At 36.5% G+C, this 12,083-nt stretch overlaps 3 protein-coding genes across 3 annotated transcripts; 2 read left to right on the plus strand and 1 right to left on the minus strand.

Moving 5' to 3' along the window:
• The first annotated feature begins 394 nt into the window (after positions 1 to 394).
• LOC133330082 (gastrulation defective protein 1 homolog) lies at positions 395 to 2,422 on the plus strand. Its single transcript, XM_061538551.1, has 2 exons — positions 395 to 655; positions 716 to 2,422. Exons 1-2 carry the CDS (start codon positions 395 to 397, stop codon positions 2,420 to 2,422), a joined length of 1,968 nt encoding a protein of 655 aa, XP_061394535.1.
• Positions 2,423 to 5,006: 2,584 nt separating this feature from the next.
• On the minus strand, positions 5,007 to 5,578 carry LOC133330086 (NTF2-related export protein). The gene is made up of 3 exons (XM_061538554.1): positions 5,561 to 5,578; positions 5,408 to 5,494; positions 5,007 to 5,341 (listed from the first exon to the last, which is right to left on the minus strand). The coding sequence occupies exons 1-3, from the start codon at positions 5,567 to 5,569 to the stop codon at positions 5,018 to 5,020; spliced, it is 420 nt and encodes a 139-aa protein (XP_061394538.1). The 5' UTR covers positions 5,570 to 5,578; the 3' UTR covers positions 5,007 to 5,017.
• A 3,140-nt stretch (positions 5,579 to 8,718) lies between these two features.
• On the plus strand, positions 8,719 to 11,852 carry LOC133330083 (FACT complex subunit Ssrp1-like). The gene is made up of 5 exons (XM_061538552.1): positions 8,719 to 8,769; positions 8,839 to 9,785; positions 9,852 to 10,491; positions 11,174 to 11,617; positions 11,686 to 11,852. The coding sequence occupies exons 1-5, from the start codon at positions 8,719 to 8,721 to the stop codon at positions 11,830 to 11,832; spliced, it is 2,229 nt and encodes a 742-aa protein (XP_061394536.1). The 3' UTR covers positions 11,833 to 11,852.
• Positions 11,853 to 12,083: the final 231 nt, after the last annotated feature.

Consider the following 12,083-nt stretch of genomic DNA (forward strand, 5'->3'; position numbering starts at 1 on the left):
TCGAATTTTTACACTTCTGCAAATATTACAAATATTTAATGTCTTGCCTACCTTCGATCTTATGTCCCATGTGAAATGGCATTCTTCGCACGAATATAATAATTATTTTTTTTTTTTCTATTCCATCTTTCTTTCCATCGAAACCTTTTATATTTTCAATTCCATAACCTAAAAAAACATATTAAAAATCTTTTTATATAAATCACCTTTATAAAGCAACAACATCGTCGCTTACGCTTTCATTTAGGTAAATCATCTATTTTCTTACTCTTCTTCTTCTTCTTCTAGCCACAGAATTTACCTTCTTCCACGACTATTTTTGTTTTGATTGTCGATGGCCGGAATATACCAAATTTTTGTCAGCAAATAAATAAAATAAATTACTTCGAAAATCATGCAGAGGGGTAAAATTTCATTTGGTAAAATTAATTTGAATCTCAGCAAGCCAACAGTGGCTGCTGCCGGAAATGAAGAGGAAAAGGAACAGGCCGGCCCAAGTGATGGCGGTGCAGTTGGAGGTTTCAAAAAAATCGATAAACATCAGATGCAAAAACAAATTGAGGATGTCACAGAAGATATGGAGGCCCAGAGGCTAAAAGAAGTTATGGGTCTTACCGGTTTCGGTAGGAAGACAGCCAAGGTCTTTGATATTAATGTGAGTAGATGGGAGAATTCAACAGGAACGTAGTTAGTAATTTGTATTTTTTCTTAATAGGAACAAATTGCCAAAGCCAAAGAAGTTGCCCCGGCACCACCACCCTCCAAGGATGAAGAAGACGATGATGATGACGATGAAATTATAGGCCCTCTGCCTTCAATGGCCACGGGAGAAGATGGTAGTGTCAAATCTAAAGATTCATCTAAAAAGCCAACAAAAGACAGTGATGATGATGAGGACGACGATGATGATAATGACGAAGATGAAGATTTGGAAAAGAAAATTCCCGATAGCCACGAAGTTAAAATGCAACATGGCTCCAAAGCCATATTGGCGTTAGCTGGAGACCCAGCTGGTGCTCGTTTGGTTTCCGGTTCCATAGACTATGAAGTTTCATTTTGGGATTTTGCCGGTATGGATTCATCTATGCGTAGTTTTCGTACCATACAGCCCTGTGAGAATTATCCCATTCGCGATTTGCACTATTCCATAACGGGTGATATGATATTGGTAATTTCCGGGAATTCGCAAGCAAAGATTTTAGATCGAGATGGTTTTGAGAAAATGGAATGTGTTAAGGGTGATCTGTATATTACCGATATGTCCAAGACAAAGGGCCATACGGCACAATTGACTTCCGGTTGTTGGCACCCATACACAAAAGAGGAATTCCTGACGGCTGCTATGGATGGAACATTGCGCATTTGGAAGGGTATAAAGAATAAGGAGCAACATACGGTAATTAAGATAAGGGCACAAGGTGGTTTGAAAACTAATGCTTCTTCGTGTGCCTATAATCGAGATGCCACCTTGATTGCGGCGGGTTGTATTGATGGTTCCATACAAATGTGGGATACAAGGAAAATGTTTGTCAACACCACACATTGTTTAAGAGGTGCTCATCAAAAGGGTTCCGAAATAACCTCAATTATGTTTTCATATTTGGGCCAACAATTGGCCACACGGTGTAATGATGAAACGATGAAGTTGTGGGATATTCGAAGTTTCAAACAACCCTTGAATGTTTGGTCGAACCTGTATTCACGTTATGACACCACCGATTGCTGTTTCAGTCCGGATGATAAGATTTTGGTTACGGGAGAATCCCTGGCCAAAGGCGAAAAGGAAGCCAATTTACATTTCTATAATACTCAAACATTTGAAGAGATCAAGAGAATCCCGGTTACCGATTCACATATCATAAAGACGTTATGGCATCCCAAACTTAATCAATTGTTTGTGGGTTGTGGTAATGGGGTGATTAAATGTTACTATGATGAACAAAGATCTCTAAGGGGTGCCAAATTGTGTGCCGTCAAGAAATATCGCAAGAAGCGTCAAGTGGAAGTTGTTGGTGTGTCGCAAATTATCACACCTCATGCCCTGCCCATGTTTAGGCAAGAGAAATCGGGTTCATCACGTAAGAAAATGGAGAAGGATCGTTTGGATCCGGTTAAATCACGTCGTCCTGATTTGCCTATTACCAGTGGTCAGGGTGGTCGTGTTGCTAGTTCCGGTGGTACCCTCAGTTCATATGTTATCCGCAATTTGGGTCTAAGTAAACGTGTCGATGATGATCAAGATCCTCGTGAAGCTATTCTCAAATATGCTAAAGAAGCTGAAGAAAATCCATATTGGATTGCACCGGCCTATAAGCAGACTCAACCAAAACCGGTATTTTCAACTAATACAGAAGGTGGTGGTGAGGAGGATGGTGATGATGATGGCAATGAGCCGGATAATAAGAAATCGAAAAAGGAATAAGTGTGTATATATTTTTATATACATATGTATGTATGCCATGTATGTTATGTGAAGGTCCATTTTTTGAGGTTATGTATAGTACTTAAGATTGAAAAGCCAATGGAACTGTTGTATTTTGAATGCTCCACTTTACAGTAGCCAATTAGAATTTTAAGATTTAGAGATTAATGACTTCTAGACATTTGAAGTTCTTAGTAGTTTTTAAGCTTGACACTTGTATTGAATGTGTTTTGAAAAAAAATAAAGCATGAAATCTACTTCCTTTTAACTGTATCTGTATAACTTGTTGTGGCGCCCACGAATCGACAAGGCTCCGTTCAAATTCAGTCGGTACCCTGACTGCAAAACCCAGAAATTCTGATGAGCAATAGGTCGCCTAACACCTCATTGTTAGGTAAGTCACTTCAGAAAGGAGGTGACCTAAGACCAGGGATTAATTTTTAGGGCGCCAATTTCATCTCGTCGATCTTGTAATCATAGCCACTTGGTCATTTTCTCCCAAAGCAAGCTGGCTGTCCACTATATGCAGAACGTCCGATAGCATCTAGATTTGGTCCCCGTAGGCATTCCAGTCCCGTGTCTTAATAAATGGTTGACAGTCATTCAAATTACTTAAAATGAAGCCGACCCTTTAAATGCGTGTTAAATAACTCAACTCAATATATTTCTGGGAGGAAATTTGGATGTATATTGAACATCTGGGTAGATATCCTTTTCCCCTAACATTTTTAATGTGAAATTGAAGATAATTCGTATAAAAATGCCGCTAGGACTTCCAAAAGTAATATAGTAATACCGGACCTTTATACCAGAGCCCTTCCAAAACATAAAGTTAATCTGTACAATAATATGGTTAGAACTTTCAAAATATCTAAAGAAGTATCAAACCTATATATCAGAGCTAGCACAAAACTATACCTATGTTGGCAATTTTGTTCTAGAAGTTATTTTATCCACATCGTTTACAAAATTCAGCTGAAACATTCAAAATCCTGAAAATTATATTCAATTCATTCCATCTAGTCCTAAATATTCCGATCTCAATCGTGATTTCAATAACCAAATTAAATCGCTAACCATTTTTATCGAGGGTTCTGATATGTGATTTTTCCGAGATTCTCTAACTGGTTTTCCGATTATTTTCCAAATAATCTTAACATACTCTGAGGGAAAATCTAATTGTGTGTATTTTGTTTACAAAAATAACAAAAAAGTAACCTTAATTTTCTATATTCGTAAATTTTTCGATTACTTTCAGTGGATTCTGAACATATTCTAAAAGTGAGTTCGGTTCCGATGGAAAAAATAGAAGCCCCCATCCTTAATGTCCAAATGTCTGATTCTTTTAGTCAAGGAAAAAGAGGAAGAAAAACTTTATCTCTAAGCTGGTATTCTGAATTTCGCATTAAACATCAAATTACCGACTTTCGGATCATAGTTAGGATTTTTAATACCTTTTGAAATATTATCCAACATTTTTCCTATTTTCTGCCCAGTTTTGAATGTGGTAATATTAAGTTGTGGAAAAGGAAATCCATTATTTTTATATGAATTATAAGACTTTTTTTAACATTCTTCGGAATGTCCGATTTGGGTCAAATATTGTAGGATTTGTTGCCATTTTAAAGGTAGTTTCATAATGCCTCTCTAATAGAAGTCCTGCTCTCTATTTGCAAAAAATTCTAGTAGTCCATTTTCTCAATCCTACCTGGATAAAAATTTTTTTATTATTAAACAAATTTTGCAATGCAAGAAAATCAACTTTTTCTTGGTGCCAAGTTCGGACTGTATGACAGATGCATTAAAACTTCACAACAAAACTCCCGAAGTTTCTGGCAAGTCACTATAGATGTGTTGTCCTGGTGGAACACGAAACCTCTCCTGTTGGCCAATTCTGGCCGTTTCATTTGCTATCTTCAAACGGTCCAATTGTTGACAGTAGAGACCAGAATTTAGCGTTTGGCCATACGGAAGCAACTCATAATAAATAATCCCCTTTCAGTCTCACCAAATGCATAGCAGAACCTTCCTGGCCGTTAGTCCTGGTTTGTCCACCGTGCATCTCCAGTCACCATCCGTTTAAGAAATGGGTCTATCTCATTCCGTTTGGCAAGACTTCGCAGATGGGAATTCGATCCATCCTATTTTTTCTGTTAATTGGTGTGGCACCCAAACATCAAGCTTATTTTGAATCCAGCTTTGTGTAAATGGTTTAAAACAGTTTTATGCTAACATGCGGTTTGTCGACATTTTCATAATGGATTTTTCCCCCATCCTAATATATTGTAAATAACACATTGCTAGGAAAATCCTATAAAATAGGTATATGGACCCTTGTACATACTAAAACCTTCTTTATGCCATAAGAACCTAAAATTCAAAATTATTGCTAATTCTTGCATATATTCACATTTCAAGAACCCTAAAGGCTGATATTTCGAATTATTGCGAAAAACAATCATACAGCTTAAATATTTCCTTTAAATTTTTGTTTCATTATTACAATTACATTATTTTTTATTATTATTCATTTTTTTTACAAAGTCAGTACAAAATTAGACCTAACTACTAAAAACAATCTTCTCCTCCCACCACTTATTTATTTTGTGTCACCAAAGCATCTTGCAGGCGATAACAATCGCTGGCAATTCTCCACTTGTCATCTTGGGCAGTTATAATGAACGTTTGCTGGAAAGGTTTAACCGGTTGGTCGGTATATTTGACAGTACCACCAGATTGTATTAGATATGTTAATTGGCCGGCAACAGCATCATCAACAATAGGCTGAGCATCCAGAGTGGAAATTGTATGTTCCGATGAGGGCAATTCTATGAAATATTTGTGTATATTATCTTTGCCCGAGGCGCCATTGCCATTCCATACAAATAAACCATTTTCTAGGTAAAGGCGGCTGATTTGCTGCAAGGAGATTTAAAATATATTAAAAATATTCGGCATTATTTATAGAAATACTATTTAACTTACATGCCTCCGTTTATCAAACGACTGATAGTATAGTTTTGTGAAGTCCTCTGCCGTACGAACACAGCTCTCAATTTTTTGTTTCAATTCCTATTGGATGTAAAGGAAATATTAATTATTAAGTAAATTACTGAGTAATTAATCAAGTTTACATACCGCATCCATTTTTTGTTTGGTTTTTTATTAATAAATTAACTAAGTTTGTGCAATTCTCAATCGAGTCTATTCCAACACGTTAACGCCGCGTTGCCAACTACATACCGGTAATTGTAAACAAACGTTTGGTATTGCCATTCTTTTAAAATGGCTGCGTTATTGCCACATTGGCAGCACAAATGTAGGAAATGGGGGATAAGCAATTTAGTAGAAAAATCGGGAAGAATTCAAAGCTTAATTCTTAAATGATACTGAAATATAAACTTCAATATCTCAAAATACCAAAATTTGTTTATTTAGTTCATTAAACGGCATTTACATTAGAACTTTATACAGGGTTAATCTAAATTTTTAGGATTTACTTGACAGATATACAATGGAATTGACAATGTAGACGTACTATTAGGTTCTAATAAATGTTTGTTCTTTGAAAAAATCGACATCGAGTATAACTTTTAGGCTAATAATAAAGTGTGTTTGGAGAACGATTTCATTCTTTATATCCAAATGATGTTGTCAATAGCGATTTAAATTCTCCAACTATATAAATATCTGGAAATGCAACGAGGCATATTGTAGACCTCTCTCTTTGGGTGTAACTCAATTAATACTGTAACATTTTTCTTCGGAATTGATCCCACCAAAATACGTAATTTTACAAAATAACATTAATTTCATCCTTTTTCATCTCTTCTATCATCCCTTTTCTTCGCCAATCGCGGATATAATCTAAAAAACACTGTTACAGTGCTAATTAAACTTATACCTGCGATCGGAAGCATAGCTGAATGCTATCGGACACGTTCACAGATTGCGGATAGTGAAAAGTCCAATACTCGTCATTGGGTAGTTATGCATTAAATGAACCGTCTCGGAGAAAATGACAGAGTGCCAATCATCTTCTGCACCGACGAGGCAACGTGTTTAAAACGACATGTACACTAGAACTTTTTTGCATGGTTAACCTTCTTTATGTGGATTTATTTGACAAATATGTAAAGGAATTGACAATTAAAACCCACTGGGTTAACGAAATCCGGTTAAATGTGAACGTACTATTAAGGCCCCTATAATTAACCAAACTTGTAGATTCCTCCGCAAAAGGATGATTCCTTAAAGCTGGGATCTCCATCAGTATATATGGTTTGCAGTTTGGGTTCTGGCTGTATTCTCATCCATACCTTCGCGCCTCGATTAATATTAGGTTTAGTTACCATTCCCTTGCCATGGTTGACTTAGTTCTTCTACTTAAGGATGGAGTCTCAAACTTTTTAAACCCTCAAAAAACAAAAACAAATGATCTGTTCCCTTACTGCAAGAATCTACTAGATTTTACAATTTTCTTCGATATCATAAAGGAAAATTCGTTATCGTAGTAAAAAGTAGTAGATTCTTGCAATACGGGAACAGACCAAAAATATATTCTTGGACTGATAACAGTGCAGGAGTTGGTACCCTCAGTCTCAAATGTCACAAGCGCAAATACCTGCATGAGGGGATGACCTGGCGTCGATCTTGGGCGACATTTAAACCGACAAATCGAATCATTCTGCAGCCTCGTTGAGAAATATTGCAGCTTTCGCCTAAGCCAGCAGAGCATCCCAGCTGAAATATGGGATTATATTCCAATGTCAGATGAGGAGGACGATGGTGATGTCACTGTCATCATCACTCTACCCTCAAACCGACAGGAGACGGCAAACGCCTCGTAGATACGTCGGTTTCAATCGACAAAACACCACCTCTGAGGCAAATGACTACTAAAGGGATATAAGTTAAAAGTGAGTGCTCAAGCTCCGTTGGCGGCTCCTTCACCCAAAAGTGCCAAATCAAGTCTAGGGGAACAGTCGACATAGAATTTTATTGGTGTGGTCCGGAGTATATATTATAAATAAATTGGGTATGTGAGGCATATTTCGAAGTGTTACACAAAATAAACTCGAGGTGATGCACACAATACTCACTCAAACTTGTGGTGGAGGCATAAAAAGATTCCAGCTGTATTATATCTCTTATCTTTATGTAAAGACGAGCAGAGATTGAAAATTTTTTGTTTTTCGTAGTAAGACATCGAATGTTCCTACATCTGGAAGTAGATCGCATCGGCATTAATAGCTTACCCTACTATTCCATTATATTTTACCATGTAGACATCCAGGTTGGAACAAGAAATAATACCAAACCCCCATAAGCCTGAAACCTCGTATGTGTTTCCCCCTTAACGGCTATTCCGGATTTTGCAATCAGGAAGACTGATATGCGTAAATCGATTCAAAAAAGATTCTAAGTATATCGTCTAAAGAAACTAAAGGGGCTTTCTAGTTCAAGGTCCGGTTGAGGACTGTTTTGAAATGCTTACCATATTAGACCTTAAGACCTTGATTATAATGCTTTTCTTCCATTAATTCCTAATTTTCGAGATATTAATTAGAATAATATTTGTGGGTGACCAGCCATCGGCCGGGAATCTAAAACGTTTTCCTTTGGACATGAGATGTTGGGCTACGCGAAAGATTCCTATCTTAATAAAATTTGTGCCACAATACATTTTTTCATTACTGCAAAAGAAAACAAGGACATTATTGTTAAGATAATTATGTATTTATAATCCGCACTTCTGTCGATCTTAATTCATACCCATATTGCTTTAGACATCTTTAAAAGTGTCCCTGGAGAATTTTGGAGTCCCATATCCGAAGAAATGTGGATTTCTTTGATAATAAATTTACATTTTTGTAATCAGAAATATGAGAGTCCTTGCGGAACTTTGATGGCCCATATCTTCGAAAAATACAGATATTCCCAATTTATGACTTCTTTTGCTTATTGTGTAAATTTTTTAATATGGCAACACCCTTGCAGTAATGCTTCTTCTTTTTACCAATGCCAATCTTAATTTTGTTATCAATTCCATGTGAATGATTTTCGCTTATGTTGCCTTATGCCATTTTCAACTGACATTCCTTCATTCCCCAATTTTCTGCAGAAGAAGGCGCAAAGCATTGTTTGTGCTTTGTTTTGTTAAAAGATCCATTGAAAGAATCAACGTGCCGGCACTTAATTGAAAAAATTGCGAAATAACTAGAAGCTAGAAGTTTTCAAAAAATTCGGCATTTCATTGTTGTTGAGCGAACGAACAAAACGATCTTTGCAAACTCATGGCGGAAACATTGGAATATGATATTTCAGCGGAAGTGCGGGGTGTGATGGTAAGTTCAGCGGATTTACAAAAATGTAACGCATTTTTTTCTCAAGTTCAGAAATACTTTTTTTTGCAGACACCTGGCCGTTTAAAATTGTCCGAACAGAATATTGTCTACAAAAATAGTAAAACTGGCAAAGTGGACACCATACCAGCCGATGATATCGATTTGATAAATTCTCAGAAATTTGTCGGTAACTGGGGCATTCGGGTGTTTACAAAATCTGGTAATCTCTATCGTTTTGTTGGCTTCAAGGACAGTGAAAATGAAAAACTGGCGAAATTTGTTAAAAAGGTCTATCATCAGGATATGGTGGAGAAGGAGATGTGTGTCAAAGGTTGGAATTGGGGTACAGCCAATTTTAAGGGTTCTGTACTCAGTTTCGATAAGGACAGTAAAATGATATTCGAGATACCGCTGTCTCATGTCTCGCAGTGTACAACGGGTAAGAATGAGGTTACCATTGAATTTCATCAGAACGATGATGCCCCGGTGGGCTTAATGGAAATGCGTTTCCACATACCCGCCGTTGAATCGGCTGAAGAAGACCCCGTCGAAACTTTCCAGACAAATGTTATGAGCAAGGCTTCGGTTATTTCGGCATCTGGTGACGCCATTGCCATCTTTAGGGAAATTCATTGTCTCACACCCAGAGGTCGTTATGACATCAAAGTATTTTCAACATTCTTTCAACTTCATGGTAAAACATTTGATTACAAAATTCCCATGGATTCTGTGTTGCGGCTGTTCCTGTTGCCACACAAGGATAATCGACAAATGTTCTTTGTTTTGTCACTGGATCCTCCAATTAAACAGGGTCAGACACGTTATCATTATTTGGTGTTACTTTTTAGTCCTGAGGATGAAACCTCAATTGAACTACCCTTCACCGAAGAAGAGCTGAAAGAGAAATACGAGGGCAAACTTGAAAAAGAAATATCCGGCCCCTTGTATGAGGTAATGGGTAAGGTAATGAAAGTATTGATAGGACGTAAAATAACAGGACCTGGTAATTTTGTGGGGTAAGTTACACACATGGACAATTTTTTTTGGAATTTTGATTAATTTTTGAATTTTTTCCCTTTTAGCCACTCCGGCACAGCTGCTGTTGGTTGTTCATTCAAAGCTGCCGCAGGTTATCTTTATCCTTTGGAACGTGGCTTCATCTACATACACAAACCGCCCGTACACATACGTTTCGAGGAAATTGCCACTGTTAACTTTGCCCGTAGCGGTGGTTCAACACGTAGTTTTGATTTTGAGGTTACACTCAAAAACGGTACTGTACACACATTCTCTTCCATCGAAAAGGAAGAATATTCCAAGCTTTTCGATTTCATTAATCAAAAGAAACTGAACATTAGTAATGTGGGCAAAGATAAGGGTGGCTACAAAGATGTCGACTTTGGTGATTCAGATAATGAAAATGAACCCGATGCCTATTTGGCCCGCGTTAAAGCCGAAGCCAGAGAAAAGGATTCAGATGATGATGAAGATGGCTCTGAAGAAGAATCTACAGATGAAGATTTCAAACCAAATGAAAATGAATCTGATGTTGCGGAAGAATATGATTCGAATGTGGCCAGTGATTCAGAGGATTCGGATGCAAGTGGTGGTGGTGGCGGTGGAGGTAGCGGCGATGAAGGTGGTGCCGAGAAGAAGGAAAAGAAAAAGCCCAAGAAGGAAAAGAAAGAGAAAAAGGAGAAGCCGGAAAAGAAAGAGAAGACGGTAAGTGCAAAGAGATAGGATAAGGGATTAAAGATCGATCGGTACATTTACATTAGAACTTTGAAATTTTCCACAAATGAAAAAGATATTTTAAAAAAATCTACGCCTTGAAAAAATATTTAAAGAAAATCTACGCCTTGAAAAAATATTTAAAGAAAATCTATGCCTTGAAAAAATATTTAAAGAAAATCTACGCCTTGAAAAAATATTTAAAGAAATGCACGCTTCATTGTGGACCTTGAAAAATATTTTTAAAAAATCTACGCCTTGAAAAATATTTTTAAAAAATCTACGCCTTAAAAAAAAATTTTAAAAAATCTACGCCTTGAAAAATATTCTTTAGCAAATCTACGCCTTGAAAAATATTCTTTAACAAATCTACGCCTTGAAAAATATTCTTTAACAAATCTACGCCTTGAAAAATATTTTTAAAAAATCTACGCCTTGAAAAACTTATTTTTAAAAAATCTACGCATTGAAAAAATATTTAAAAAAAAAATCTATGCTTGAAAAAAATATTTTTAAAAAAATCTTGAAAATAATTTTTATTTAAATCTACGCCTTACAATTTATCTAAAATATTTTAAGCTGCCATATTCCGTAACCGCTTTTACAAAATAGTTTTAATTAATATTGAGGATATCCGATTTTAAATTCTATTTCTCTCTCCTCTCTCTTTTAGAAAAAAACCTCCAAAAAGAAGGATGCCAACAAACCCAAACGTGCAACTACCGCCTTTATGCTGTGGCTCAACGATACCCGTGAACAAATTAAAAACGATAATCCTGGTATTAAAGTTACAGAAATTGCCAAAAAGGCCGGTGAACTGTGGAAGGAACTTAAAGATAAATCGAAATGGGAAGAATTGGCTGCCAAGGATAAACAACGGTATATTGATGAAATGAAAGATTATAAACCGGCTGCCGATGATAGTGATGATGAAGGTGGTGCTACCAAGGGCAAGGCAACCAAAAAACGTAAGAAGGAAAATGCATCACCCAAGAAATCAGCAAATACCTCAGGATCATTTAAATCCAAAGAATATATATCCGATGATGATAGTTCATCGGATGAGGGTGATAAGAAGAAGTCGGATTCAGAGCCAGAAAATAAGAAGAGTAAAAAGGTAGGATAACAAACAAATTATTCGCATAAGGATTAAATTCTAAATGAATGATTTTCTCTTTCATGTAGGCCGACAAAGACAAGGGTGATAAGGACAAAAAATCAAAAGATTCCAAAAAGAAGGCGGAAAGTGAAGAAGATGAAGAAGAGGAGGAAGCCTCTGCCTCCGAAGAGGAAGAAGAAGAATCTGAGGAGGAAGGCGATGAAAGCGATTAAGGATTTTAGTAATTTTCCAATGCAAACAAACAAACCACTACATCCCCATACATTTATTGATATTCATAGTTTAGTAGTAGAATACAAAAACAAACGAACCAATCACAAACATGTTATACTCTTTATGTTTACCATTTTTACTGTACCTTTACAAAAAACATTTCCATGTTAAATGTTCCACTTGTTTCTCCCCCCAAGCTCATTTATGTTCTCTCTTTATTTTTCTATGGTGAAAACCTAATGTTTATTTT

This window comes from Musca vetustissima, unplaced genomic scaffold (assembly GCF_032173495.1).
Source record: "Musca vetustissima isolate MV318-11 ecotype Yass unplaced genomic scaffold, APGP_CSIRO_Mvet_v1 utg9686, whole genome shotgun sequence".
Lineage (NCBI taxonomy): Eukaryota > Metazoa > Arthropoda > Insecta > Diptera > Muscidae > Musca > Musca vetustissima.

Excerpts from the sequence above, each read along its gene's own strand:
- LOC133330086 (XM_061538554.1), bottom strand. Across the intron at positions 5,342-5,407 it reads CGTTTGATAAACGGAGGCAT|CAAATCAGCCGCCTTTACCT; the intron begins GTAAGTTAAATA and ends ATCTCCTTGCAG.
- LOC133330082 (XM_061538551.1), top strand. The coding sequence starts at position 395 with ATGCAGAGGGGTAAAATTTCATTTGGTAAAATTAATTTGAATCTCAGC. Across the intron at positions 656-715 it reads CCAAGGTCTTTGATATTAAT|GAACAAATTGCCAAAGCCAA; the intron begins GTGAGTAGATGG and ends TTTTCTTAATAG.
- LOC133330083 (XM_061538552.1), top strand. The coding sequence starts at position 8,719 with ATGGCGGAAACATTGGAATATGATATTTCAGCGGAAGTGCGGGGTGTG. Across the intron at positions 9,786-9,851 it reads GGACCTGGTAATTTTGTGGG|CCACTCCGGCACAGCTGCTG; the intron begins GTAAGTTACACA and ends TTTCCCTTTTAG. Across the intron at positions 11,618-11,685 it reads AAAATAAGAAGAGTAAAAAG|GCCGACAAAGACAAGGGTGA; the intron begins GTAGGATAACAA and ends TCTTTCATGTAG.